At 39.4% G+C, this 26,391-nt stretch overlaps 1 protein-coding gene across 1 annotated transcript in view; it reads right to left on the bottom strand.

The window, feature by feature from the left end:
- The window catches only part of LOC135198609 (CLK4-associating serine/arginine rich protein-like), a 162,916-nt gene that overhangs the window by 103,309 nt on the left and 33,216 nt on the right, over window positions 1-26,391 (bottom strand). The window contains exons 4-11 of the mRNA XM_064226349.1: window positions 22,419-22,597; window positions 21,901-22,152; window positions 20,192-20,367; window positions 19,992-20,062; window positions 19,459-19,803; window positions 18,441-18,602; window positions 17,740-17,851; window positions 9,106-9,329 (exon numbers count right to left, since the gene is read on the bottom strand). Coding sequence (XP_064082419.1) covers window positions 9,106-9,329; window positions 17,740-17,851; window positions 18,441-18,602; window positions 19,459-19,803; window positions 19,992-20,062; window positions 20,192-20,367; window positions 21,901-22,152; window positions 22,419-22,597 — 1,521 coding nt within the window. The remainder of the gene's footprint in view (window positions 1-9,105; window positions 9,330-17,739; window positions 17,852-18,440; window positions 18,603-19,458; window positions 19,804-19,991; window positions 20,063-20,191; window positions 20,368-21,900; window positions 22,153-22,418; window positions 22,598-26,391) is intronic.

Below are 26,391 nucleotides of genomic sequence, written 5' to 3' on the forward strand. Positions count from 1 at the left end.
ATAATTACAGACTAAATACACACACACATATATATATAAATATTGTTAGAGATAATATACCAGTTGCATAAATGCATTCAGCTACAAACAACCCAACAAGAAACAGCCAATTTGATAAGAACAACTGAATCAGATAACAAAAGCATCACGAAAACATACCAAATTTGTAACTAATTTGTATTTTTCATAACTTACAAACCTTCGGTCTTAACATTAGGATTCACTAGCGCCAAGCTGGAAACCGGTAGAATTAAAATTACACTTGTGAGATCCAGGGACTAATGGCATCTATACCAGGTCACGGGGCATGTATACCCAGAATGCCCACGGCTAGAGCATGATCGCTTTGTTTGTATTTTATTTCATAATATAGTGGTAATATGTGAACACTGTACATACAAGATTATTGGATACAGTGAAGTAAAGCATTGCTTTTTAAAAGATCCACTTAACCCTCTTACACCACTTGGACGTATTAAACGTCGAGATAAATTGTCTCCCGGGTGCCGATTGGACGTATTAAACGTCGACATAAAAAAGTTTTTTAAAAATTCGCAGAAAAATACTTATACGCCTACCAGCCAAAAACTTTTGAATAACGCGCCTTGGGGATGCTGGGTGCTCATGGATCAAGGCGTTGTTTCGTTTACAATCGTTATGCAGGCGCGCAAGCGCGAATTTCTTTCTTATCGCACTAAAAAGTATTAGTGACATATCTCAAGAGATTATTTTGTAACTGACATAATTTTTGCACCATTTTAAATTAGCCGTTACATGGAGTATTATATATGAAAATGTGCGCAATTTCATGTAGAAAACAACAAAAAATACTCATGGTTGTAGCTTTTACCAGTTTTGAAATATTTTTATATAAATAACGATAAGTGCAAAAATTTCAACCTTCAATCAACTTTGACTCTACCGAAATGGTCGAAAAACGCAATTGTAAAATAAACCTCTTATATTATAGTAATATTCAATCATTTACCTTCATTTTGCAACAAATTGGACGTCTCTCGCACAATATTTCGATTTATGGTGAATTTATGAAAAAAACTTTTTCCTCACGTCCGAGCGGTAACTCTTACGATGAATTTTTTTGTGCGATTGTCGTAATGTTTGCACCATTTTAAATTTGCAGTTACATAAAGTTTTAAATATGAAAATCTGTGCAATTTCATGTACAATACAACTAAAAACAACCCATGGTTGTAGCTTTTATCAGTTTTGAAATATTTTCATATAAATAACGATAAGTGCCAAAATTTCAACCTTCGGTCAACTTTGACTCTACTGAAATGGTCGAAAAACGCAATTGTAAGCTAAAACTCTTACAGTCTAGTAATATTCAGTCATTTATCTTCATTTTGAAACAAATTCAAAGTCTCTAGCACAATATTTAGATTTATGGTGAATTTTTAAAAACTCCTTCCCTCCGTGCGCGGATTCTCTGCCGCAAATATCCGAAATGCGTACGTCGCATTCTCGTTATATTTGCTCCGTTTCATACTAGGTGTTTCATAGAGTTTTATATATGAAAATGTGTGCAATTTCATGTAGAATACATCAAGAAATAATTGAAGGTTGTAGCTTTTCTCATTTTTGAAATATTTGCATATAAAAAAATATATGAAAAAAAATTCAACATTCGGTCAACTTCAACTGGTCCGAAATGGTCGAAAACTGCAATTGTAAGCTAAAAATCTTACAGTATAGTAATATTCAATCATTTATCTTTATTTTGAAACAAATTGGAAGTCTGTAGCACAATATTTAGATTTATGGTGAATTTTTGAAAAAAACTTTTTTACGTCCGCACGTTACGAATTCAAGCATCATTTTGTGATAATATTTTCTCTATGTTGCTTTGATCGTTTTACATTGCTTTGATAGTTTTACAATGTGTTATATACCAAAATGATCGCAATTTAGTGTACAATACAACGAAAAAAATTAACTCGTTAGCTTTAACTGTTTTGCTCACAGTGTGGTTTGAATACAATTATATATGAAATTTTGTTTTTGCGCTATTATATATCGCATTATTTATATATGATAGATATTTTTTTTCATTTCTGATGGTTGTATACTAAACTTCAGGCAATGAGAAAAAAAGGAGCCAAAAATGAACTCTTAATCTTAAAAACTAAGCACGCTGTGATTTAAAAATGATATTGTTATGATACAATAAAGTTTGTTCATACTTACCTGGCAGATATATATATAGCTGTATTTTCTGAAGTCCGACAGAAATTCAAAAACTTCCGGCACACACAGTGGTCGGCCAGGTGGTTAGTACCCATTCCCGCCGCTGGGAGGCGGGTATCAGGAACCAGTCCCATTTTCTATTCATAATTTTTATTTCCACTGTCCCCTGAGGGGAGGTGGGTGGGTACTTAATTATATATATCTGCCAGGTAAGTATGAACAAACTTTATTGTATCATAACAATATCATTTTGTTCATGAAACTTACCTGTCAGATATATATATAGCTGAATCCCACCGTTGGAGGTGGGAAGGGACAGAATAGAAGGATTTTGGGAAACAAATGCATGCAGATGATTTACATCTTGGTTCCACCTGTTAGCATTGCTGGCTTCGTGGTTATTGCCACGTAAGTCTGCTTGTGCTACTAGAGTTGCCAGCGAGGTAGAGACCTATATAGCTGGTGCACTCCAGATGATCTGTCAACAGGGGCGAGACCACGACGTGACTAGACCATATTGACCATACCATGAGGGCTAAGAAGTAAAATAAATATATATATAAAAATATATATCACCACCTGACCAACCTAGCCAAAGTTAAGGTGTGTTAACTAAGGCTTAAGAGTTAAGAAGTCACCGTTGTCGGCGACTCAACTACTAAATTAAGAGCTCTTCCTAACCATTTTCTACAGGATAGGATGAGTGGTACTACTTGCCCCCAAGATTGTGTCTGCAGACACGTATGGCCCTAGCGAGCAGCAGATCTCATATGCCATCTTCACATCTCGCAGGAGTGTGAATTGAACACAGAGTTGCTTCGCTAAAACATGGTACTCAGGATGTTGCTGAGTGCCATGCTCTGTTGAAATGCTTCCGAGGCCGCGCCCTCACCTCGTGAGCATTCAAATCAAAAGATTTCAAATCTTTGTGCCAACACAATGAAGGAGCTTTTTTGAAAGAACTCCTTAACAATAAAGCCAGGGTGTTCTTCGATATGGGCAAGTCTGGTCTTTTCGGAACACTGCAGATTGTCCGTACGACTTCGACTTTCTTGAGTTTTATGTAGATAAAACTTGAGAGACCTGACAGGGCACAGGACTCTCTCTGGCTCCTGCCCAATAACTTGTGCCATCCTTGATTCCAAGCTCCTGCCCAAGAACAAGACGGGTTTCCATTCTTAGCCACAACGGAAGGCTTAGAGAACGCACCGCCTTGTGTTCTCTAATGCCAAAACTTCTGACGATGGCTGAAAACCTCACTAACCCTCTTTGTCGTATCTAGGGTGGTTAGAAAGGGCCTTCTGATCACGTGCAAGAAGTTAACAGGTAGGAGATGTTCGAATGCTTTGACATCAAGAACTTCAGACTATGTCTAAGTTCCATATTGAAAGCTTCAATCTGGACATGCACAGTCAGTCAGTCTGTACTAAAGTCAGGTGACCGACCAGTTGACCAGTCAGACGCATCAAGGACAGCAAGGCTGTACCCTGAAGACATAAGGCACTATTCTTCGCTGAAGGATGAGTGTCTGGACTGCCTGGGCGATTCAAGCTAAGCAAACCTTGGGGTATGAACGCAACCCAACGTCGTTAGCGAATCAACTCCTGAGCCACTCCTGACTCGAGCTTCTGGGTGCCAGGAGAAAGGAGCGAGGAGCAAAAAGGCGATTCAGTCCCGAAGGACGAATGCCTGACAGTCCAACCTGGTCTCATGTTAGAAACGATCATCGGGGGTGTGTAAACGCAACCGACTTCGTCAACAAGAAACTCAGGGCTACTATGTGTCTCCTGATCTCGCACGAGGGTGTCGGGGGGGGGTGTCTGACTCCGAGAAAACAGGTGAGACAAAAAGTAGATGGTGAGCGAGTTTCGAGATTCCACAGAACTCAAAGATCGTGAAGGGCTTTGTTGTTTGACAGAAGCAAATCTCTGAGCCCAAAGGCCGCCGTCAACAACATATTTGCGTATTCTTTAATAGTTGTGACTGCCAGCTTATCCCATTCTTCAAACGGAAAGGGAAGACGGCAATCTTATGCTGTCAACATCTCGATAGTCTGAACGTAGTCAGACTCAGAGTGGAGAGGTTATAGGTACCTTTCGTGATAAAGTAGACCGACTCTCTCGAAAAGGTCCTTGGAAGGACAGTGACCTCTGTGAATCTAGGATCTTGAAGGCCAACATGGGGCGATTAGCGTCATTGTCGCTCCCTGTGATGGTATAAATCATCTTATTACATTTCCTAAGCGTTTGAAAAAGGGGAAAAGAGACTAAACATCCATCCCTGTTCAATATCATAGCGAAGAGATGTATGAAAGGACGTCCTAAAGTCTCCATAAACTCTCAACATACTTCTAAAGAAAGATTCCACTCGGAAGTCAGTAGTTGCTGCCGTCGATCGAGACGATTCGTACGGACTTTTGCAATCCTGTAACGAACCTCTAGAGGATCGTTACATTCTACGTCTGTTGTTATAATAGGCTCTTTCTCGTAAACCCGAACAGGGACCGAGAGAAGATACTTCCTAAGATATGAGAGAGCTGTGGAAGATCAGAGTTGATATGGACCACTGGTTCCAAAAACTCGTTTCCAGGACTGTAGGGACGACAGAATTGCTTCCACTTCTTTCAGATTATGATCCAGGACATCTGAAAACCCTCTCCAGATGTCCGGCACCTTCTTTCTATCACCTCAAGTTGATACTTAACGCACCGAGAGATGTTCAGAATCATTCCTAGATCTTTAATAAAATTTTCAGTTTCCCGGTTAGGAAAAAAACTGTAGAGGTCTGAATTGCAGTCTATTCAGGGAAACAAACTTCTTTAGGAAGGAAATGGTCCCCAGCAAGCTCATCCATTCCCTCACACAGTATGTTTACTTCCCTAAAAAGGCTGCGCTTTGCCTAAGCAGGAGAGCATATAATAGTGAAATGTTGCGGTAGACTCGTAGTCCTATACCGTGCGGTAACGAGCACCGAAAGGAGTAAGAGATATCTCTGAGAACATAGTAAGGCAAAACGAATGCAATGTTTATTCATTCATGTAAGAAATCCCCTCAATCTAAGGCTAAAGTCCGTGATTGTAGGGCAGAGATACAGTTAGTCAGTCAATCCCGCAGGAGAGAGAGAGACGTAACTGCCAGCACAGAGATACGGTTAGTCAGTCAATCCCGCAGGAGAGAGAGACGTAACCTACAGCGCATGACAGCGAACGAGCTGGTACTGCCTCGTTTGGACTGGCGGAGAGGACAGTGACAGCAGCAGCTTACGATCGTCGTCTCTTAACTTTATGCCTGGGTTGCCAGCTACCCTATTCTACGAAGAAATATGTCCGTAATTTTTAGCATAAAGAGACTCTCAAGCTGGTATATTTAAGCGAAACAGAAAACGCTAAATATATAGATGCGTTTTGTGTCGTCATAACACTACCATACAACGGTAAAAGATAAATCGGAAACTCCTGGAAGGCTGCAGGGAGTAACGATTAAATGTCCTTAAATTAATAGACAATAGACCTCTCGGTTGCCATCCGAAGAGGTAACTACAGCAAGCGTATATGACTTGAGCCAACCAGTAGTAAAATAACGCAAGGCAAAATATGATATATTGCAATAAAGTTTTTTCATACTTACCTGGCAGACATATATACTATAGCTGAATTCGGAAATACAGCTACATACATATCTGACAGGCAAGTTTCATAAACAAAACTCAAGAGAATTGAAGCGGACAGCTCAAGCTCTTAATGTTATTGGACATAAGCGTTCATTGACGTAGTCTACAAGTCTATTTCTTGTACGAGTCTGCGAATGATGAATGAGAGCTCTTCCGAATCTTGTCAATAAGAGCTTATCCGCTTACGCAATATAAAGTTAATGAGAAGTTTGTCAATGAGAACTAACCCATTTACGGGACAGAGATAATTTGTCAATGAGGGGATACCCACTTACTTGACAAAACGATAGTATATTGTCAATGGGGGAAATTCACTGAATTGACAAAACGTAATCCAGGAAGTCGAGCATTTTATTTTCGATTCCCGTCTCAAACGAGGAAGGGGCAAGAATCCTGTTAAGAGACGGCTTACGACAGGTAGAACGACGATGTTCAATTCGGCAGCGTAAGTCCCGACTAGGAACTAACAAAATCTATCATCTGAAAAGCCCTTTTCAGATGGGCTAAAAAGCTTGCAAAATTATCCTGGGAAGAGGAAGAAACTCTCCAACCAGCTTCCTCTCCCGTATCAAAATTTATTGGCAGTATGGCAAAGGAAGTCCTGTCTTGCGCTTTCCTCCTTTTGATGAGTGCCTTTGCAAGAATCCTACTGAACGTAGCCGAGAGTCCTGACGTGCAGGACGTCGAGCTTTTTACATAACCCCATAGCTGCCTTACCGCAAAGTCTTGACTGCGGTAGAGCAAAAGAGATCTTTCCTTGAGCTTTCCATAACTCCATCCAATCCTGGACTTTACGAAAAGCAATATTACTGACAAAGACCTCTATAATTCACGAAACCCGTGGTCTTGCTGGGTTTCGAAAACGAAGTTGCCTTTTTCACTTTAAGCGTTCCTCCGAAGCACTGCTTACTTCACATTCTTCGCAGGCGAGTAGAAGGGATCACCGAAGTTAGGTAAAAAATAAAAAATCTTTAGGCCCAAATCAGCTTGAAGACTTCAACAGAAACGTTCAGCCAGGCGACACACCTGGCGTGCGGCGCTCGGCGTCCACTGACTAGCAGCGAGCACGCTCGGCGTCCATTGGCGAGCAGCGAGCACTCTCGGCGCGCGCTCGGCGTCCACTGGCGAGCAGCGAGCACTCTCGGCGCGCCGCTCGCGCTCGGTATCCACTGGCGTGCGCTCGGCCTCGGCGTCTACTGGTGCGCGCTTGGCGTGCACCCGCGCGCGCGCCTGGCGTCCATCCGAACGTCCCGTCCAAGCCGAGCGTCAAAAAAAAACGTGCAGAAAAAGCGTCACGCTCCTGACAGGCGTCATGCAAGCGAAACTGCCTTCAGGAAGAGCATTAGACATCTCGGAGAGAAAACCGACTGCACGAAGCAGTCTCAGGTGAAGGGTTGATCGTGTGAGAATACGCGGGGCGAGGGAATACGCCTTCTTATTCCTCACAGCAACAAGCTAGGACGTCCGCGCTCAAAAGCGTCCTGCTAATATGACTTGCTTTCCCTTTTCTCGGTGGAAAGACGTACACGAGTTCAGGCGACGTTCGCCTTCTTACTTCTCACTGCAACGCATGACGAGAGAGAGAGAGAGGACGTGAAAACGTCCTCTTCTATAAAGCTTCTATTTAGAGGGCGCGAGTCCTTCCGAAAGCTCCAAACCCTGCGCAGGGAGGACGCTTCGGAGGACGAGAAGCAATCCTTCAGGATTCGTGCACGCACTTTGGCAGCCTGGGAGTAACTTCAGGTCTGCCGAAGGCACGTCAGATCGGTGGGAGTTCCTCGTAACCCTCCTTCGGCTTTCGACATGCTCTCTCCCTGTTCCTGGGAGTCAAGCAGAGGTCCCGGCCTAGAGGCGAAATAAGGCCGATCTGACGCACCCTCCACTACACAAGGGGCACTGTCACTGCACTTAGCCACTTCAATTTTTGCTCTCCAAAGCCAGCACTTTCGATTCTAAGTTACGAATCGATAGAGTATCAGAGAAAGGTCAATACCCTCTACAGAAACTGTTTAGGGCCCGAAGGCAACATTACAGGGTTAGGAGTAACAACTACAGAAGTAGCACTTTTCACCACAATGATAGGAGAGGGCGAGCACCTTAGATTCCAAGATACAGATGGAATCTATAACGTAAAGGGCATTACCTCACGAGACATATTTTATAGCCCGTAGGCCATACTACAGGGTTAGGCAAAATAGTCTACAGGTAGGTTAGCCTACCCTGACTTTGTTTACTGATTAATTGCGTACATATGAATCATACGTCTTCCTTATGGAATTAGACAAAGTCTCACACTCCTTACATGACAAATCTCAACAAAGAAGCAAGACACATAGCCCTCGTGCATATCGAGTGCGGAACTACCGAAGCTTTCGGTAGCCACACCCTATCTTAGCAGACAACACCCTCTGAAACTAGCCTAACTAGATTCAGATAAACAAAATGAATCATATTCAAAACAATTTAAGATAGCGTTATGCCTAGCCACAAAATCCAAGTCATAAATCAAAAGACAATTAGGATATTTAGCGGCCATGAAGTTTCCAAAATCCTAAGACGGAGGTACTGAAAACAGGTGTTTCCAGCACCGGCGACAGAAAAATTATGAATAGAAAATGGGACTGGTTCCTGATACCGCCTCCCAGCGGCGGGAATGGGTACTAACCACCTGGCCGACCACTGTGTGTGCCGGAAGTTTTTGAATTTCTGTCGGACTTCAGAAAATACAGCTATATATATATCTGACAGGTAAGTTTCATGAACAAAATTTTTTTTTTTTCCGCTTCGGCGCTCACTACGAGACCCCCTCGGCATACAAGAGACGATTTTTACTATACCCCTTCGGCATAAGAGGGTTAAAAGATAGATTTGCATTTTATATTACAATACTAATATATGAACATTACATGTGCTAATTTTATAACTCATTTATGATGCAACCTCCTTAAAATTAGCTTCAAAATTAGGTATAGAAAAGTCACATGATATGCAAGTATATAAGATGACCAAAAGCTATTCTATGGTACACAAATGGTTTTGTAATTTAGCAGTCATCTTATACTACATATGAGATAAATTCGTGAAAATTTCCCATAATTTTTTACCTTGTCTTATCTAAAGGTCGTCTTATACACGGAAATATACGGTAAGTAATATTCAAAATGGGCAATTTATTTAAATCAAATATAATACTAGTACCTACTTTTAGTACAAAGAACAAAAACTTACATATTGTTAGATTTGACACCACCACTATTTTGCTGTTGTGCTGCATTTGTACTTGAAGCTTTAGAGTCTTCTGTCTCTGATTCAGAGGCAGTTTCTGAATGGCTCTCTGCACCCCGTCGTCCATAATAACGACGGCATGGCGGTGAAGGCAATTTCACAGGGGGGTCTGGAGACACCCGCAGACCAATACGAGATGCTGGTGCAACAGTGGTACTGTTATTGCCCTGTCATCATAGAATTGAAAATTATTCACATATAGTGTACTAACTACCTTTCATAGCGAAAAAATCATGATGCCAAACTAACAGTTCAAACAATATCCAACTGCTGCTCTTCAATTCAGTGGTTAGATGGCTATTTCAATACTTTGAACTGCTTCTATATAAAAAAATGAGTCCTCTCATTAGACATAAGTTTTTTTATAGTGTAGTTGCCGTCTCGTCCTCAAGGATTACCCTTTTCATGGTCTATTCTATCCAGAGCTCCATGGTGACCAGACTAAAATGTCAAAAAATTCTCTAAACTGGTCTTGTGTCATAATGATAAACATTATAACACAAGATAGTAAAAATGGACTCTGGATAAGAGGGCACTTTCTATCATCCTCAGCCAATGCTAATAACTTTTACCTACGTCAAATACCGTAAGAAAATGAAGTGGTTATGTGCACCATCATATTGTTTACATATCACCAAAGACCAAGCCACCATTCCTTTTTCTGGTCAATTACAAACCAGAGCTCCGAAGATTTCGCTTTTTGATTTCCTTACAGAGGATCATGGCAACATCTAAGTTGAAAGCCGAGTGTATAATTTTAAGTTCCAGTTAAAAGTTTTTTTTAGTTTAGACTAGAACAACTTTTGTGCGCGAAAAGCCGTGAAAAGTTGAAAGCTGTGCATAATTTTAAGACCCAGTTAAAAATATTTTTATTTAGACTGTCGAACAATGATTTTATTGTGTGAAAAGATGTAAGCTGGCTTTTATTTTCACCAGCTCACATCAGCGCTTACGATTTAGGATCGTCAGCTCCGAGAATTTCATTCTTCGTTCATTAATTTCATTACCAAAGTTCATGGAAACATCTAAATTGAGAACCAAGAATTTAATCTTAAGAGTGTAAAATCTATGAGTTTAGACCATGGAACAATGATTTTATAGTGAGTGAAGAGCAGTTAATCGGCTTTATCGCCAGCACACATCAGATCTTCTTATTTCTTATTATTATGATCGTTAGCTATTTGTAGAAGCGAAAATTGTTTTGAAGAATTTATCATTCTATTTAGAAGTTTTATATAAAGAAATGTTCCACAAAAACAATTAATATTATCATTATTATATTATTATTATTAATAAAAGATAATCCTTTCAGATAAGGACATATCCTGTTAGGTTATGGGTCTAAGCAGTAGCCTAAGTTACACCAAAGACCTTAGGATTAGATGAAAGGCTACAGACATTTTACCTTTTATATAGCCTGTATACTTAAGAATTGTCTTAATACTGTAGGCTACCAGGGACATACCCTTAAAATGGAATTAGTAAATAATTAAATAATGTAGGTTGATTACACAATAACCTAGGCTAGGTGATAGGTTAGGCTAGCCTAAATAGGTATAGGTTTTCACATTAGTAAGTTACTGTTTTTATATAATAGATCAAAAACAGTAAACAGAATATGCTATGCGGTAGTAGACTAACTTGAAGGTTACAAAATACACCTTCTTAATCCCATACCTTTAAAGGTGAATGAATTAATCAGGATTAGAATAACCTACTACTAGGTGATAGCCTAACTATAGTTTCATCATATCAGTAAGTTTCACATTAGAAAGTTACTGTTTTATATATAGTAGACCAAACAGCCTAGGGCTAGATATAAACAATCTGGGTTAGACAAAAAAAATTTTAGCCTAACTATGAGTTTACATGTAAGTAACTTGCTGTTTTTATATAGCCATTACATTTGATCTAGAATAATCTGTATTGGGCAATACCCTATATACTAGGCTATGAGAGAACAATTTAGGAAACATCTTATTGCTGGTCTACTAAGTGGTAGTTTATCCCGAATAGCCTAGGACTGGATATAAACATAAAGTGTCACTTCAATATCTTCAACTGCATAAGCCTTATAGCTAAGGCTTGTCAGGGAGTGACTTCCAGAAAATTGTGGCCAGTGTTACCTCATGGTAACCTTTGTGGAAGACGAGTCTTCCATAAAGGTAAGAGTGATGTTTAATGTTCCTTACACATTTACATTTATTTCACATTGTTTTCTGTCTGCAAAACTGTTGATTCCATGTAAAATGGGTTTTTCGTTAATATTTTTGGGGGTCTGGAATGCATTAACACTATTTACATTATTCCTTATGGGAATTATTGCTTCAGTTTTCATATGTTTTGGAAACCGTTGGAGGTTCCGGAACGGATTATGTATGAAAACCAAGGTTCCATTGTATTTTGATTGTAGAAGGTAGTGAGATGAAAAAATAATGAAAGAATTTCAGCGATCATAGTGCATTTGAAAGTCACCACCAAAACATTCGTTAATTAAATAAAAATTTTCTAGCATAGATAAAGATTTATGCTTGCTCTTCTTACCTCTAACATCATCTGATGTTACATAAAAGAAATTATCAAAACTGTATCAACTATGTCTTTCAAGCACACACTGCCAAATGTCTCTTGTTTTAATTAAAGCCTTCTCAAGTTGAATATTTAAAAATATATTTATTCGTTTAAAGTTAAGATAAAAAGCATATTTGACTTTACATATTTTCATTACTAACAACTATTTTCATGCCCAACATTGCTAGGTATCTAGTGCAAAAATTACAGACTTAATATATCTGGCAATACCAGTATGTATGGAAGATATAGTTACATTATATCCATACCAAGAGCACAATAAAAAATCCTAGGGAACAAATTTTTAAATTTCTTATCCCTTTAGAAGACAAATGCCTTGCAGTTACAAGAATCATGGACTAAAAGGCAGGCAGCATTAACAGAACCACTGATTTATGATTTCATGATTTGACTAGCATAGAAGTACTCACTTCCCTTCTGCGGTCCTTTAAACCCAAAAGATCCGCTCCAGAAGGGTTCTTCCAATTACCTGGTCCCTGAACAAGGTGCTCAGAATTCGATCAGCCCCTTCAATTCACCTGACCCGACACAACCACAACTCACAAGCTACAGTATGCAATCTTCTTGATTGCAGCAGCATCAAGATCTCGTACTAGCTAACTAGGCTCTCTTAGACGGAGACAATACATTACACAACGGCTGGCCATCAATTATTAATGTCCTATGGTTTGTCCTTCCCGGCTAAAGATGGGATTCCTTTTAAGAAGGAAATCTATTCTAAAAAAAATTAGCAGACAAAACATTATACCCAGTTCAAGCACTGTAGGTTTACCTATGGATAGTCTTGACTCATAGGTGCACAACAGCAAACCACGGGTCTTCCCTATAGGCATGTATCCTAACTATTGCTGGGGAAGGTTTGACAATACTGCAACCATACCCAGCACGCTTAGGTAAGTCACCACAGAACTTTTCAACCTAAAAAATGACAAATTTTCATATCAATTTGTATTTTTCATAGCTAACAAACCTGAGGTCTTAACAATAGGATATTTTCTAAGCTCCAGCTGGTAGCTGGTTAAAACCATCAGAGATTGTAAAGCAAGGAATGCGAGATCTGGCAACGCCTGCGCATACGGGGGTGAAAGCTGGTCAGAGGCCACATATACAACCTCGTGATGCACCAGTCATTTCCTAACCACCTTAGGGAGTTGAAGCTTATGCTTTGCTTTCCTTCCAAGCTGGTTCTTTCTACCCGTGTTCTGTTTTGAGTGTTTGATGTGTGTGTATTTAATGGTATGGCTTCCCCAGTGTCTTCACAGCCTCGTCAACACGTGCCTGAGCATTCAGAGGTCCTGTGCTCTAGGTTTTTGGTGCTGTCAGCTACAGATCCCCATACAATTTACAGTAGGTGCAGAGCTGGTTTTTGTGCGGTGACAAATCCCCGCCCGGAATGTCGTGCCTGCCCTAGGTTGTTTTATAGGAAGAGGGAACATCACAGAGTTTCGACTCTTCCCTCTTGTGAAGGGTTTTCTTCCCCTCGTCTCAACAATTCGGCTGCTCCCTCTCCCTCGATCACTCTCCCTAATGCTAATTCTGGTGTTCCTGTGTCTCCTTCCTTTTCTTCCATTGATTCATCGATGGAAGTATCAGGAGTGCCACAGGGTGATATAATGTGTAATGTAGTCCCCTCTACCTTGGGTTTCAATTTTCTTCCTGGGAGGGAGAAGGCTGCCTCATTTAATTCCTTCATTTCAGATTCGGAGTCATCCAAAACAGCGGCAGTCTGGGCGTCCCTTGGGTTGCGGGGTTCTCCTTCCCTCTAGACTCCTCTACGTTGGCTTTCACATGCAGCCATCTTGTGGAACATCGCTTATGGTTCCTGGGTATCACCTTATCACTCTGCCAGTGAGGCCATCGACCAGCTCTGGTCATAGGGAGGTCTTGACGTCGCCCCTAGCACCCTCTCAAACTGTGACGTCAGTTGAAACAGCTGCTCACCCTCCTGCCGCTATGACACCATCTCTTCCAGCTATGACGTTGTCATCCTCTCTCGCTGAGCCATCCGAGGCATTGTGTCAAGCAGTCTTCAAGAGGCTGGACTCTGTTTTGGAAGAGAGGTTTTCTGCCTTCGCTGCAAAGGAGACGGGGTGTGAACGTAAGGTCTCTTCTCCACCTCCTGCTTCTAAGAGATCTTGTAGGGAAGGAGATTTATCTCCTTTGCCTTCTTCTCCATCGCTGCCTCGTCATCGTATCAGATGTTGGAGGATCAAGGACTTTGCGATTACATCTTCTGTGAGTGGAGGGAGTGTGTCTCCCCCATGCACGTCTGTGGTCATGAAGGTGAGAGGAGCACTTCGCCAGCTGCCCCACACAGTTGTGCTTCCCCATCGCAGGTTAGCATTCGTGGGATTGACAGTGGAGTCTGCGGAAAGGAGCCATTCTAGTCTTTGTTACATGGTCAGGTCTCCCCTATGCATGCTGGTAATGCGTTAATTATCTTCTCTTAACCCTTAAACGCCGAAGCGGTAAAAAAAAAAATGTCTCCCGTGTGCCGGAGACGTTTCATAGTGAGCGCGGGAGCGGAAAAAATATTTTTTTCAAAAAATCATAGCGCGCTTAGTTTTGAAGATTAAGAGTTCATTTTTGGCTCCTTTATGTGTCATTGCCTGAAAATTAGTATGCAACCATCAGAAATGAAAAAAATTATCATTATCATATCTAAATAATGCGATATATGATAGCGCAAAAACGAAATTTCATATATAATTGTATTCAAATCGCGCTGTGCGCAAAACGGTTGAAGGTAACAAGTTACTTTTTTTTTTCGTTGTAATGTACACTAAATTGCAATCATTTTGGTATATAACAAATTGTAAAACGATAAAAGCTACACAGAGAAAATATTATCACAAAATAATGCATGAATTCGTAACGCGCAGACGTAAACACATATTTTTTTCAAAAATTCACCATAAATCTAAATATTGTCCTAGAGACTTCCAATTTATTTCAAAATGAAGACAAATGATTGAATATTACTATACTGTAAGAATATTAGCTTACAAATGCAGTTTTCGACGATATCTGACGAGTTAAACTTGACCGAATGTCGAATTTTTTTTATATATATTTTTTTATATGCAATTATTTCGGAAATAATAAAAGCTACAACTTTCAAATATTTTTCGTTTTATTCTACATGAAATTGCGCACATTTTCATATATAAAACTCTATGAAATGCCTAATATGAAATGGAGCAAATATTCCGAGAATGGCACTTACGCATTTCGGAGATTTGTGGCGGAGAATCCGCGCGCAGAGGGAAGGAAAGTTTTTTTTAAAAATTCACCATAAATTTAAATATTGTGCTAGAGACTTCGAATTTGTTTCACGATGAAGATAAATGACTGAATATTACTAGAATGTAAGAGTTTTATCTTACAATTGCGTTTTTCGACCATTTCGGTAGAGTCAAATTTAACCGAACGTGGTTTTTTTTCTATTTATCGTGATTTATATGCAAATATTTCGAAAATGAGAAAAGCTACAACCTTCAACTATTTTTGGTTGTATTATACATGAAATTGCGCACATTTTCATATATAAAACGTTATGTAACGGCTAATTTAAAATGGTGCAAACATTACCACAATCGCACGTATGATTTTTTCGGAAGAGTTACCGCGCGGACGTAAAGAAAATGTAATTTTTTTCATAAATTCACCATAAAGTGAAATATTGTGCTAGAGACTTCCAATTTGTTGCAAAATGAAGGTAAATGCTTGAATATTACTAGAATATAAGCGTTTTAGCTTACAATTGCGTTTTTCGACCATTTCGGTAGAGTCAAAATTGACCGAAGGTTGAAAATTTGTCACTTATCATTTTTTATATGAAAATATTTCAAAATTGATAAAAGCTACAACCATGGGTTGTTTTTGTTTTGTTGTATTGTGCATGAAATTGGCGCACATTTTTCATATATAAAACTTTATGTAACGGCTAATTTAAAATGGTGCAAAACATTACCACAATCGCATGTATGATTATTTTCGGAAGAGTTACCGCGCGGACGTAAGGAAAAAGTTTTTTCATAAATTCACCATAAATCGAAATATCGTGCTAGAGACTTCCAATTAGTTGCAAAATTAAGTTAAATGATTGAATATTACTAAAATATAAGAGTTTTAGCTTACAATTGCGTTTTTCGACCATTTCGGTAGAGTCAAAGTTGACCGAAGGTTGAAATTTTGGCACTTATCGTTATTTATATGAAAATATCTCAAAACTGATAAAAGCTACAATCATGAGTATTTTTTTGGTTGTATTCTACATAAAAATGCGCACATTTTCATATATAATAGTCCATGTAACGGCTAATTTAAAATGGAAAAAAAACTCTGTCAAAGTGACGAAATAATTTCCGAGATGTGTCACAGATACTTTTTAGTGCGGCAAGAAAGAAATGCGCGCTTGCGCGCCTGCGTAACGATTGTAAACAAAACAACACCTTGATCCGTGAACTCCCAGCACTCCCCCAAGGCGCGTGTATTCAAGAGTTTTCGGCTGGTAGGCCTAAAAGTATTTTTCCGCGAATTTTTAAAAAAACTTTTGTATGTCGACGTAAAATACGTCCAGTCGGCACCCGAGAGACAAAAAATGTCGACGTAAAATACGTCCAGTCGGCGTTTAAGGGTTAATGGCCATGTCTCTCCGCATGGACGTGTTCGTGACAGTATGAGAGTTAAGTCTCCATCTTCCATACACGGAAGTGTCTCAGGCTTGCACGTACGTGCTGATGTTTTTGGAGATGCTCCTTCGTCTGCCTCAGTTCATCACCATAAGGACAATAAGGCTCCGATTAAAAGGTCGAAAGTTGCAGAAACAGAAGTGGTTCAAGCTGTGTGTGAAGATTCGTCACTTGACAAAACTGTGGTTGACAGTCGAGAGCGCAAGGATTCCTTGGCTCATGGACGGGTTCCTCGTTCGCCTGAAAGAAGTCTTGATCATAAAAATTGTTCGCCTGAAAAAAGTCTTGATCATAAGAATCATTCGCCTTTATGATGCTCTCTTCAGTCATGTTCTGTGTCTTGGAACGGTGCTCGGTCGACGTCTCATGGACGTGTACTCGTCTCGTCACATGGCTTTGTACACTGTTCCTACTGTGACCACATATGTGTTTTGTTTACTCTTTGTTTCTTGTTCTTTGCAACCAAACCTAAAGGTTCCTGGAATAAAGAATGAGGCCTTGAAACTAATGGCTTGACCGTAGACCAAAAATGTTTTTGGGTTGTTGGGATTGAAATTCAAGAGTTTTTCGTCACCTGTCAATTTCTTTGTAAAGCTCCTTGAGGACAAGACAGCAACTACACTATAAAAAAATGTTGAGTCCTCAAAACCCTCCCACTTCCCTGACGAAAAGACATAGGATTTGGGTAAGGGATTATCCTGCATTGACGAACATAAAGGAATGGCAACTTGGTCGGATTTTGGTCGTATGTAAACAATATAACGATGCGTATGCACATAACCACTTGTTCTTCTTGCGGTTTTTGACGTAGGTAAAATGTGTATTAGCTTTCGCTGAGGATAACAGAAAGTGTACTCTTATCCTTAGTCCATTTATACTTTATCACGCTATAATGTTTATCATTACAACACAATACCAGTTAAAAGAATTCTTTGACATTAGTCTGGTCACCATGGAGCTCTGGATAGACCATGGAAAGAGTAATCCTTGAGGACTCAACAGCGACTACCAAAAATAGGTTTTTCCTATGTCAAAACCTGTTTTTTATCCACATTTACACTAACTTTAAAAATGTTGTAATAACTCATTTTTTTTTTTTTATCTTACTCAAGTAATTTTCTCTTTTTTACTCAATAAATATAAAACTAAATTACAAATATGAAAATATTTAAATAGTACAGTACACTTTATACATAAATGCATACAAATATCACTCCATTGCAAGCATCCTTCATACAAAAATAATCCACATTCACTAATGTGACAATTGACACTTAAAGCAGACACTTACTTTAGGAGAGGGACTCTTCTTATTTACACTTTTTGACCTTGAATTAGATCTAGAACGACTATACGACCTTCTATGAGATCCTCCTGTGTGCCTCCTCCAGCTGACACCATGTCTGAAAAAAAAAATTAAATTACTGATACCATAACATAGCACTCCACATTATCACCATAAACATTTTTACGCATAATTTTCCCTTTATCACGCTAAATGTCAAGGGTGTTCTTTCTAATATCTTTTCGTCTTGTGTACATTCTGCCTGAATTCTAATCTGATCAAGGTCATAACTAATGCCCTTTTTCCACAATTTTCTGAGTAATCCTACTGGTATTCATCCTGTTACTTATTCACTGACGTTAAACAGACTGTTCTCAACCACTTTTCATCTGAAGGCCTCAAGCTCACTTTTCAGCCAAAAGACACCACATATCTCCATACCTTCATTATTTGGAATATTTGCTCTACCAAAACACTCAATGTAGGTTATCACTAGAAAGCTCAATTAGACAACATAGTTACACTGCATGTTTTCTAATGCAAACATCTCAGGAAGAAATAAAGTAAAGCCCCACTGTTATGATAAATGTAACTCATAATTAATGACCATTCCTGCATACTTATCTGAGCCTAGTGGTCAAGACATGCACCTTACTTCCCTTTAATAATGGGGGTCCAATACTTCTAACACTGAAAGATCTACTTACCTTTCTCGAGATCTTGATCGTGAACGAGATCTACTACACGACCTAGTTCGGCGCGAACGACGGGTGCGAGACCTGGATCTGGAGTGACGAGAACGTGAGCGAGAATAACGGGACCTCTGTCGCCGACGACACAAATTGCTGGAACCACTACGTGACCTTGATCTGTAGTTAAAAGCCAGGAAAAGAAAATTATATAGACAAAATAGTCAAGGCACTAGTACATGGTATGTCATCAAAACTTTTTTTAGTAATTACATAAAAAAATATATGTATATCTGTTAAAAACCAAACCCAAAAATTCACTGGTGAATTTACCTATCTTGAAATAGAATCAAGGTGCTGGAAAACTTTGAAACACCACAACATTGACACCCCTACCCTACCTTACACCATTATGATACATCACACGAATAAAATGACATCCTAACTGAAATGTCCTCATCCTCTTTGCTGTAAATTGTGTAACCACCATACAAGTATCCAGAAATACTTGGGAAGTTAAAATGAATACTCCTTAACTGTTGGGTTATAGATTTTTCAGAACATTATGCTAACTATATAAAATCACAAAAATAGACCATCATATCACCCCCTTCTCACTTACCATGATAATGTTGGGATGATTCATGGGGCTCAACAACCACAACAAAGAAATCTGATTCACATGCTCTTAAAGTTTCAAGATATGAATGACCAAGATATACTAACCTAACAACTCAACACAACCTTTTACCACTTAGGAGAAATGCTTGCTGTAGACAGCTTTAACAGTCTGATTGTCCATGGCAAGTTCAAAGACACCCTTATTACCACATTGAATTAAGTTACTTTAGCTTTTTCACTAGAAGTTTTAACAGCCAAGATAAAACAAATGGCTGAAATGTACTGGTCACATTAGACTAGCGCTGTTCAAGACCAGTAGAGTCAGGAGGACTTAAAAGTCTGTGTATTTGGCTGAAGAGACAAAAGAGGGAGCCACGCCAGGGGGTTTTAGCCACCGCCTGGGGGAGATACCGACCGGCTTCGAGACACGTGGCGACGTTTCTTTGAAGAGGAAGATGAATGGCCTGAGGATGTTCCATGACTGCCACTTGGTCCAGAGCTGCCAGAACGCTGACTCATGCTCTCTCTTGACTTTTGATCCCAGCGATTCTTACGCCGATCACGAGCTGAACGCTGTTCCTTGGGTAAGATAATAACACCTGTAACACCATCATCATCTGTTCCTGCCCCATCAGATTCTCCACCAAAGCTAGTGATGAACTTTATAGTCCCAGCAGCTGGTGGTGTTGGGGAACGGGATTTGGAACGAGATGACGACCTCCGATAGGGTGCATAAGTAGGGCTTGCCCTAGCAGCATAACTGAAAAGAACAATTATTTGAAACAATAACTCAATATGACTAAATTGCACTGGTTGCAGTTTTATGTGCATACCTAAGTAAAACAAACTGACATGATTAAATCTTATTTAATAAAATGAATCTACAAATCTTGAATTTTTTCATTTCATATAATTCCCAAGTACATAAATCTCTCTATCTCTACATACCTTGGTGGGCTAAATTTACGATCCATGTGTTTCTTTTTCAGTGCACGCCTTTCTTTCCGTGATTTGCGACCCTGGAACATCAGACATCAAAATTAAAAGAGATACATCAAAATAATGGGTAGAAGTGACAAAAAGGTTAAACTGTAAAAACAGTCACTGTGTCCAAACTTCACTGAACAATAGGTACATCCAATACTGACTGAATACATAGCCTTTTCATCTTCGTGTTCCTTTGCTACCCTCAATTCTTCAGCTTCCTGAAGATCACGACTTATGAGAGACATGAAATCCTCTTGGTTGAGGCCATACTCCACTCCCGAAAGATTCATCTCCTGTTGCTGAGTGTTGGAGAGCGACATCACATCCACTGTTAAATCTGTTAAAAAGTACAAAGTTAATGTCTATTATTACAGTCATATGAATAGTGACAAATTTGGTTTACTCATTCTGATATTCTTTAAAAATTACATTGTGTGTTAATAAGGTTCACTGAAATCCGAAGTTAGCAAGTCGCTATAAGTGAAGCAATGGAGAGTCATAGACATCATTTTCACCATTGGTAATATTTTCACATAAACTCTCTTACAATATGGGGTTAGATAATAAGTTCTCTCCACTATCTTCTACCAGTATAATACACTGCAGATGGTATTAAAAATTTATTGCCATGGTCTTTAGGTCCCACCTGAAATGCTTTCCAACTTGACTTTTCATTCGTTCCCTTCCACCTTTTCATACCCACTTCTTTAACTTGCTCCAACTTGAAAACTTCATTCAAAAACAAACTCTGTAAGAGTACAATACAGAAATGACTCAACTGTCTTGTTAAAACTTACTTATTGCAATATGCCTTCTGTCTCTAGGAATTTCTGCCTGAACATCCATCTGGTCCATCTTTGTCCATGATTTTCAAGGACTTCCCACCCAGTGCTCTCCATTCTGCTACTTTCCTATTTGGTTGATCTTAGCACTTCACCGCATAAACAAGCCACTTCAATCTTTGGCAACTTTTTTCCAGCCTCTTAATGCCATATCTCTCAGCAACTACAATTGTAATATGATCCCAATAAGCACCAGCTTATTGGGATCATATTACCGTTTTCTATATCTCCTCAATTTTATTTTTAAGAGCCAATGCCACCAAAGCAAAGAGAAGTGCTCCCTTTATGCATGTTGTCTAATAAGTTTGCTATCTTTACTAATACATACATTAATCTTATTATCTAATAGTAAAGAAATCTCTTTCTAATTTATCCAGATGTTTCTTTTCTTTTTCCTAGATCCCTTTCACTAGCAACCTGATTATCCAATAAGTCACCCAAGTAACTGAAACTTCTATTCTACCTCCTCCAAAGCCTGCCCTTCCATAACATGGTCTTTCAGCTCTATTTTTTTCCTAGTAACTCTTTTATCAGGTACAATCCTAATTGCCTCCGTTATCTATTCTATTTTATACAACATTCAGTATTGCATTCGTTACTATGTGGCCATAAAGGAACTACTACAGTCATCTTGAGATTCTGGGACCTCAGAACATGATGGATCAAGAAAAAAGGGGGGAAGGCATATAAGTCCAGGTTGTCCCAGGGAAGTTGAAGGGCATTCTTCGCCATGGCAAAAGACTCTGGAACTACCAAACAGTAGACCTCTAATTTTCTGTTGAACCTCCTCCACAAGTGAAATAGCCTGTCCGCAATCTCCTGGTGCAGAGACCACTTTGTTCCCCGAATCTGTCTCTGCCAACTTACCTTGTCAGCCACTACATGCCTTTTGCCTGGAATGTACCTGGCCATTAGCTCCACTGAATTGTCTATGGGCCACTAGTGTATTTGGACTGTTAACAGGTGAAGCTGGCAAGGAGAAAAGTAGTTGATGACAAGAAAATAAAGCAATGGCTAAACTGACTCACCTAAATCAATATCACTATCACTATCATCATCTGATCCTTCAGCAACCACTTCCTCTGCTCCATCTACCAAAGGATCAGCATTGGCAGAACCAGGCCTTTCTTCATTCTCTTCCTCAAGTTCTTCTGTATACGAGAATGCAATAGCAGCCTTCTTAGGTGCCAAGGCTTTTTTCTCCTCTTCAATTGCCTTGTTAACTATTGGACCAAACTGCTCTTCCAGTCTAATCTGATGCAGGAACTTCTCCTCTTTAACTGTAACGTGAAATGCTACATAAGAAGAGGTGATATTTATGAATGTCCAACCCTTAACTACCAATTATGCTATGGAATAAAAATTTATGAAGTATTACAAATGAATTCACTCAAAAACACTAAAGAATATCTACAAATCTGAAGTTCAACTGCTATCCCTGAAAAAATCACAATTAACTTTCAACATGATAGTTCTGGATTTATTATGTAAATAAAATTTGTGAGCTGCTACTTTCTAAATGTCAACAAAGAACTCAACTACTTACTCCCAAGAAAATCATTTTGAATGAGAATCCTATAGCGCTCATAATTTGCCTGACGCTCCTCCCAATCCTCTTCTGGAGTAAGTTTAGGTGAGGTGACTGAAGTTGGTGGCAGGTCATCCAAATGAGCCCTAACATCAAAACGGTCTATCATGGAATCTGCATCACCTCGCCAGGGCATCCTTTGTGAAGAGCAAAAATAATTTACAAAAATTAATTGCCTCACCATTATACTGGAATTAAACACAATGTATGATGCAGTGCCAGATTTACGTAGCATAAGATTTCAGACAGGTACAGGCAGCCCTGGTTACCGTTTTGGTTTTCAGGCGCTTGTTCAATATATTCATAACTGGGGTTTACCCTACATATGGTTTATAGCACTGCTGTCTGGTTATTGGTGGCTAAGACAGCCTGATAAAATACAAACATAACAAATATGCAGCTTTTCCTTGTCCCTTTTAAAAAGTTATCCTTTACTTCGCTGTACCCAATAATACTGTATGCAGTCTTATACGTATTACTATTGTATTATAATTTATAAAGAAACCGATCATGTTTTGGTTTGAAAAAATCAGCTGACACAGGTAAGTCTATTTTGCTACATTTAGCCTAATTCAGAGATTTTTTCTTGCTTCTATTTAGCGTAAACTAATCTCTAGAAACTATTTATAAGGGACATGGTTACGTTTCATTATATGAAGTGTTTTCAAGTTGAAATATGACTTAAATACGTCTTCTTGTGAACTAGATTTATTATCATTTTGTTAATAGATGGTGCCGGGAGCATGTTTTTTTGTGCAAAATAATTAACAGATTCCTTTCGCTATCTTTACCCTATTTCATCATAGAGCTTTACCTATTCATCTGTTATCATTGTGAAAACAGCAGTAAAATCTGTTCTTTCATGCCCATCATTTTCTTTGTAAAATACTTCTTTCTCCACTATATTTGCAGTCCAGTTTCATCCATGTTACTGATGCACAATAATTTATGGTCTTTAGCAATGTGAACAATTTTTTCTCAGCTTCAGCTACAAATGCAGCTTATATTTAGCAGTACTATATTTCCCAGGCAATATTTTCTCCATAGCAAATAAATGTATGATGTAAAAATACATCATTCCTATTCTACTTGACATAATTTGTAACAAAACTACGGTAATTATTTACTGGCATATGTTGACTGAAATGCAAGCATAATATTGTTGTTATCAGAATCAGTTCGGTTCTTGTAGCAAAATGAAGTTTTCATTATAAAACTGATATTGTAATACTTACCTGAACACCTGAATTAGCATCCTCATAAACTTACCCATCAATTGGGTAATTAACTGACAGTGTTACCAATGCTGTTGGTAAACTGTTTACCGAGTTACCTGAAAACCATTAGCAACGCTGCCATTGGTCTACCCTTCAATTGTGTCATTCACAATCACAACTAATTGAGGAGGGGAGGAGGGTGGGAATCATTCAGGTGTTCAGGTAATTATTACAGTATTAGTTTTATAATGAAAACTTCATATTGCAATACAATCCCTGAACACCTGAATTAGCCCGATTAACATTTCATTGGAGGGAACAATCTAATTCAGCCTGACCGTCTACGAAAATAGGCTGGTAACTCAGTAATTGCCTACTGACTGTAAGTAAAGTATATTAATCTAACTTATTTGTTTCTATTCAGTCGATGAGAAGCCAGAGGGGAAAGTACCTCACGTCAGCCTCATAAGTCAGGTTTGTCTCCGTCATGCTAACTCCCACGTGGTACTGTATGCCTCTCATGTGCAGAGTAATTTGAAGCCTCCCATGTGGCTATTTTAGCCTCTCATGTGTGGAGGAAAGTTGCAAGAGCAGGTCCTTGGGATCCCGTTGTTCACTGCCGCTGAAGCATCTGCGAAGCGTAGCCGCCGCTATCCAGTTCTGCAACCTACCTATGTTACCTGACAAACCCAAACCCGTTAACAGGACACCTAACCTAATTAAGAAACCGAAAGAAAGACGAACCAATTTTTAAAAACCAACACTAACAGAATCCAAACATTATAATCCTAATGCTAACAAAGTTATTGTATCACTGTATTGCCGCGACGAACGGGCCAAGCAAGAACCCTCCTCCGACAAGAATTGAACGTCCTTCAGAAAAACTGACATGAATACCGAAACTGACTTCCACGTTGCTGCTTGTAGAATCGCCGACACCAAAAAGTTCCGGAGAAAGGCCGACGAGGTAGCCATACCTCTTATACTATGCGCTCTAGGTTGCGAAACATTACCCTTTGAATCCGAAAAGGAAGGCGAATTACTAGAAGCTTGAGAAATAAGTTCTCGCAGAAAGAAACTATCAACATTCTTCGAGATGGATCTAGATGGATTCTTGGGAGACACAAACAGCATTCTGGGATGAGGAACAAGCTTCTCCGTGCAAGACAAAGAAGTCTTTAAGGCTCGTACCGGACACAGTCGCATTTCAGACTCATTCGCCCCCTACGAATTCTAGGGAAGACACTTTGAATTTGCTACGAACTCTGGAAGATAAGAAAGAAACATCTCACCCCAAGAAGAAGACTGACCTGGCTACTGCTTGTATCTCTCCGATTCTTCTCGCCGTGGCAAGAGAGACAAGAAACAACACTTTCTTTGTTAGTTCTCTCAGCGTTAACGACTAACGGTTCGAAAGCTGAAGAGCTTAAAACCTCAAAACCACAGCTAAATCCCACGAAGGGGCCCAAAGCGGAATGATCGGTCGTTCTATCTTAATTGATCTCAAAAGATCGGGCAAAATTCTACTGTCCGATAAGTCTGGTTGGTGAAATCTGAATGTGCTGCTAAGCATGGACCTATAACCTGCGATTATGGAATACGACAATCCTTTACTCTTCCTTAAGAACAGGAGAAAATCTGCTATTTTCGCTACTGTCGGGCGAGAAATGCTGTGTCCCTCTTTCCTGCCCCCATTTTTTATACATCACCCATCTGATTTGGTACAATTTCCTAGTAGATCTCAGACAGCACGAGAGTTGTCTAGACACTGCATTAGAGAGGCCTGCATGACATGCTGCTCCTTGACAGTCTCCACACAGCTAGCTTCAGCATGCAGAGGTTCCGGTGGAAATAGTGGAAGTGTGGCTGTCTGAGAAGATCTTTCCTCTCTGGAAGTAGTATTGGAGGTTCTGTTAACATCTCCAGGAGGTCCGGAAACCAAGGTCTCCACGTCCAGAATGGAGCAATTAGAATCATCCGAGTATTTGAACTGTTTCTCAGTTTTACGAAAACTTGATGGATCATCCAGAAGGGGTGAAAGGCATACACCTGGAGGTCGTTCCACGAATGCAACATCACATCTGTTCCGCAAAACATGGGATCTTCCACCGGGGAGAAATACAGGTAGTTGTCGACTTACGACCACAATTGGTTCCGACCAACCCAGTCGTAAATCGATTTAGACGGAAGTCGGCCAATGTTAATTTACCGAAAGAATATTAGGCTAGCCTATCCTACCCTAGGGTAATCAGTACCATCTTTACATCTAGGGTAGCATACTTTATACATCTATGGCATAGTCATTATTAATTTCAGCAAATTCTCTAGATTCAATGCACATTTGCTTATAATAATTCAGTACAAAGAGAAATTGAGTAACATTTAACAAGTTTGCCTTGCGTATACATATGATGATGATGTTATCCCTTTAACGCCGAAGGGGTATAATAAAAATCGTCTCCCGTATGCCGGCAGCATTCGCAAGTGAGCGCCAAAGCGGAAAAAATGTTTTTTTTCAAAAAATCACAGCACGCTAGTTTTCAAGATTAAGCGTTCATTTCTGGCTCCTTTTTTTGTCATTGCCTAAAGTTTAGTATGCAACCATCAGAAATGAAAAAAAAAATCATTATCATATATAAATAATGGGATATATGATAGCGCAAAAAAAAATTTCATATATACAGTGGTACCTCGAGATACGAACGTCCTGTGAT

This window comes from Macrobrachium nipponense, chromosome 23 (genome assembly GCF_015104395.2).
Source record: "Macrobrachium nipponense isolate FS-2020 chromosome 23, ASM1510439v2, whole genome shotgun sequence".
Lineage (NCBI taxonomy): Eukaryota > Metazoa > Arthropoda > Malacostraca > Decapoda > Palaemonidae > Macrobrachium > Macrobrachium nipponense.